The 3,430-nt window shown below is 46.7% G+C and overlaps 1 protein-coding gene across 1 annotated transcript; it reads left to right on the top strand.

Annotated features, from left to right (window-relative positions):
• The first annotated feature begins 478 nt into the window (after positions 1-478).
• SF3B5 (splicing factor 3b subunit 5) lies at positions 479-1,218 on the top strand. Its single transcript, XM_077895753.1, has one exon. It carries the CDS (start codon positions 608-610, stop codon positions 866-868), a length of 261 nt encoding a protein of 86 aa, XP_077751879.1. The 5' UTR covers positions 479-607; the 3' UTR covers positions 869-1,218.
• Positions 1,219-3,430: the final 2,212 nt, after the last annotated feature.

Raw genomic sequence — 3,430 nt, 5'->3', positions numbered from 1 at the left:
GGGAGCCGCAGTCGCGTCGACCGATTCTCAGGGTGACCCACCCCGGGCCGTGACGGGGCCCACCACGCCGCCACATTCGCTCCGAAACCAAAGTTACACCGAGGTTACTCTCACGGCGGCCTGTGGCAGCTCCCCATTTCTTCGCAGCTCCCAGCCGCCCAGGGATGCTCCCCGCCGCCCCGACACGACGCTCCACCAGGCGCCGGCGGGCTCTTAAACCGCGACGACCGCCCAGGGAGGCGGGCGCGCACGAACCCTCGGCGACCGCAGCTCCCGGCATGCAACGCTCCGCGCTAGAGCAAGGGCCACTGAATGAACCATGATGCAACGCTCTACGGAGGGGGCGGAGCTCTCCATGGCGGGGGCGGGGGGTGGGCGGCCGACTGGTAGCGTCGCCTAGGCAACTCCAATTCCCTGACGGAATACACTTCCGCTTCCTCCTCTGAGCGCTAGGACCGCGAGTCCTCGCGGCTCCGTGGCTGTGACGTCATTCTCCTGCGACTGAGCCGGCCGGGAGGTGCCGTGTCGTGGGCTCTCTCCCGCGTGGAAGTCTAGAGCAGCTTCTCCTCTGCGGCGTCTGACCTGGGCGCGAAGGGAAAGCGGCGAGATGACTGACCGCTACACTATCCACAGCCAGCTGGAGCACCTGCAGTCCAAGTACATCGGCACGGGCCACGCCGACACCACCAAGTGGGAGTGGCTGGTAAACCAGCACCGCGACTCCTACTGCTCCTACATGGGCCACTTCGACCTTCTCAACTACTTCGCCATTGCGGAGAATGAGAGCAAAGCGCGAGTCCGCTTCAACTTGATGGAGAAGATGCTGCAGCCTTGCGGACCGCCAGCCGACAAGCCGGAGGAGAACTGACACCCCCGTCTCGTCACTGCCACGCGGGAGCGTGTCCCGAGTTCCTCCCGTTTGCCGTTTCTCCCGCGTGTTCCTGCCCCGAAGTGGACCGGTTCTCCATTGCTCCTGTTTCTCGCGCCTTCCTCGTGCACAAGTGCTTAGCTGAGGCCGTCCCGCCTGACCTGCTTTCCTGTGGACCCTTAGGAACAGCGTTGGGAGACTGTCAGGACCCGTGAGAACTGAGACGGTGGAGAGGTCCTAAACCAGCAAGAGAGGGGGGAAGGAACTGGGATCAGACGGGATTTGGAGGCTCTTTTTTGGCTAGTTGATTGTCGTTTCTTTTTCCATAAAGTCTAGAAGTTTTTCAATCACTTGGTGTGGACCACTTGCGTTTGAGTGGAAGGGGGTCCAAGGAGGGCTTTGGGGACTTTAGTTTCTTGGGAGACCGAAGAGGCGGGAGATGGGTGGAGGAGTTGAGCACAGGGCCAGCGTTCATTGGCATACAGTTAAATCCGCCTTGCACGATCTTTATAATATTCCCCAACCCAGACTTCTCCCAAGAGCTTTTTTCAGGCCCATAATGCCTTCAGGACTGAGGATTAAGGTTTATGATCACTGTATCCCTCTTTCATGTTCTTGCATTCAGAAAAATCTTTACTAGCATTGCCCACTCCTCTATGTAAGTTGCATCGTCTCTTTCTCTTGGGATTCTGGACACATCCTGAAAAACGACAGGCTGTCAGACGAGTTCTTTCATTCATTCGGCATTCAACAAATACTTGTTGAGTCAGTTCTATGTGGTGGGCATTTTGCCTCGCTTTTGGAGCTTATGTTATACTTGGGGGGGCACACAAATTGTAGGCATAAACAAGTTTATTAGGTGTTGTGCAGGATGGGAGTAGCAGTACGTTTGCACTTTCAAACAAGATGCTTATGTTAGACTATAGAGATGGTTACACTTGAGCAAGACTAAGGAAGGGAGGGAAATAGTCACACAGAAAACAGGGAATTGCTTTCCAGGCAGAGGGAACTGCTAGTGCAATGGTGGTAATACTGAAATTATCTGGCTTTTTGGAGGAACATCAAAGAGGCAAATGTGGCTGGAGGGAGTGAGCAAGGGGAGGAGTAGAGGGATGGGTGATGGAGGAGGAACAGGTAAGAGTAGAGCCTGCTAGGCCAGTGCAAGAACTTGTGACTTTATCCTGAGGGGAATGAGGAGCCATTGGGACTAATGGTTTTAAGTAATGTGAGCTGACATATTTTAGATCAGTAATTCTCAAACCTTTTGGCCTTGGGACTTCATTACGTTCTTAAAAATTCTTGAATACCACAGAGTCTGTTAATGAGGGTTCTAGCTGTTGATATTCATCAAATTGGAAATTAAAACAAAATTGTAAAATATTTAGTAATTCGTGTAGATAACAATAAAACCATTACATGTTAGCAAACACACTTTATGAAAAATAACTTTTTCCAAAAGCAATTCAGTGAGAATTAAAAAAAAAAAAAAACAGTTTTGCAAATGTCTTCAATGTCAATGTCAGGTTTAACAGAAAAGAGCTGGACTCTCCTGTCTGCTTCTGTATTTGAACTATTGTGATACGAAGTTTTGGTTGAAGTCTGAAAAGTCCACAAAAATATGTGGTAAGGGAGAAATATTCTAATAACCTTTTCAAGTAATTGTGGATAATTGTTAATTCTCTAGCAAAACTCCCAAGTAGTAATTTCTTAAGTTATTTCTTAAGTAATTTCTTAAGTTATAACATGAACTCTGATCAATGAACTTTTCATTCTGTTACATTAGAATTCATTCCTCTATCTTGAACTTAGAAAGAATCCTTTACCCATACATGATTTTGTAACCTCATACATCCTTCATTTGGAAAGTATTGGCTCACAGTGATAGAGACCTTACAATGTTGACACATCTCATTATACATATCAAGAGATTACATTCATTCATATTACTACTGATCTCATCAGAGAAGTCTTACAGTATTGGGAAGCTGAAAAACTGAGAGCGATGGTATAAGTTTTCCACAATTTTAAGTTGGTCTTGATAGCTTCAATTAGGTCGGCCAGTGGCAAATACTGTCTTTTGTTTTCCTTGAAGTGACAGGCCCACTTGGTTCATTTTCAAGGAAATGTCTTCCAAATACCCATTTCCAAGTAACTATAGTTTGTCAATCGTTCAAGTAAAAAATGGTATTCCTTGAGGCTTAAAAAAAAAAAAAAAAAAAAGCTGGTTCAGTTTGCAACCGAAATAATAAGTGCTTTTCCTTAAAACCATCGTACTTTGGCAGCAGCAGAAATGCTTTATGCTTACTACCAATTTTGTCACATGAAATATTTAAAAAGATGTCCCCTCAAGAGCTAGGATTTCATAAAATTACTACTTTCTACTGCATAAAGAACATTTTTAAGTGAAACTGAGTTGACTTTTTGGTTTTGTTTGTTTTCATTGAGAGTACATGGCAGTGGAAAATACAAAGACTGCTAGTACTTTTTGGTGCCACTACCTTGATTCATGCTAAGTGCTTGTTTACTCTCCGTTGCTTTTCTATCATCTGTACAAATGCTGAA

This window comes from Canis aureus, chromosome 1, assembly GCF_053574225.1.
Source record: "Canis aureus isolate CA01 chromosome 1, VMU_Caureus_v.1.0, whole genome shotgun sequence".
In the NCBI taxonomy this organism is placed as follows: Eukaryota; Metazoa; Chordata; class Mammalia; order Carnivora; family Canidae; genus Canis; species Canis aureus.
The sequence above is the reverse complement of the archived record's forward strand: the minus strand, read 5'-3'. Positions and strand labels throughout refer to the sequence as shown.

Bases quoted from the DNA above. Each gene is read 5' to 3' on its own strand.
- SF3B5 (XM_077895753.1), top strand. From the start codon at position 608: ATGACTGACCGCTACACTATCCACAGCCAGCTGGAGCACCTGCAGTCC.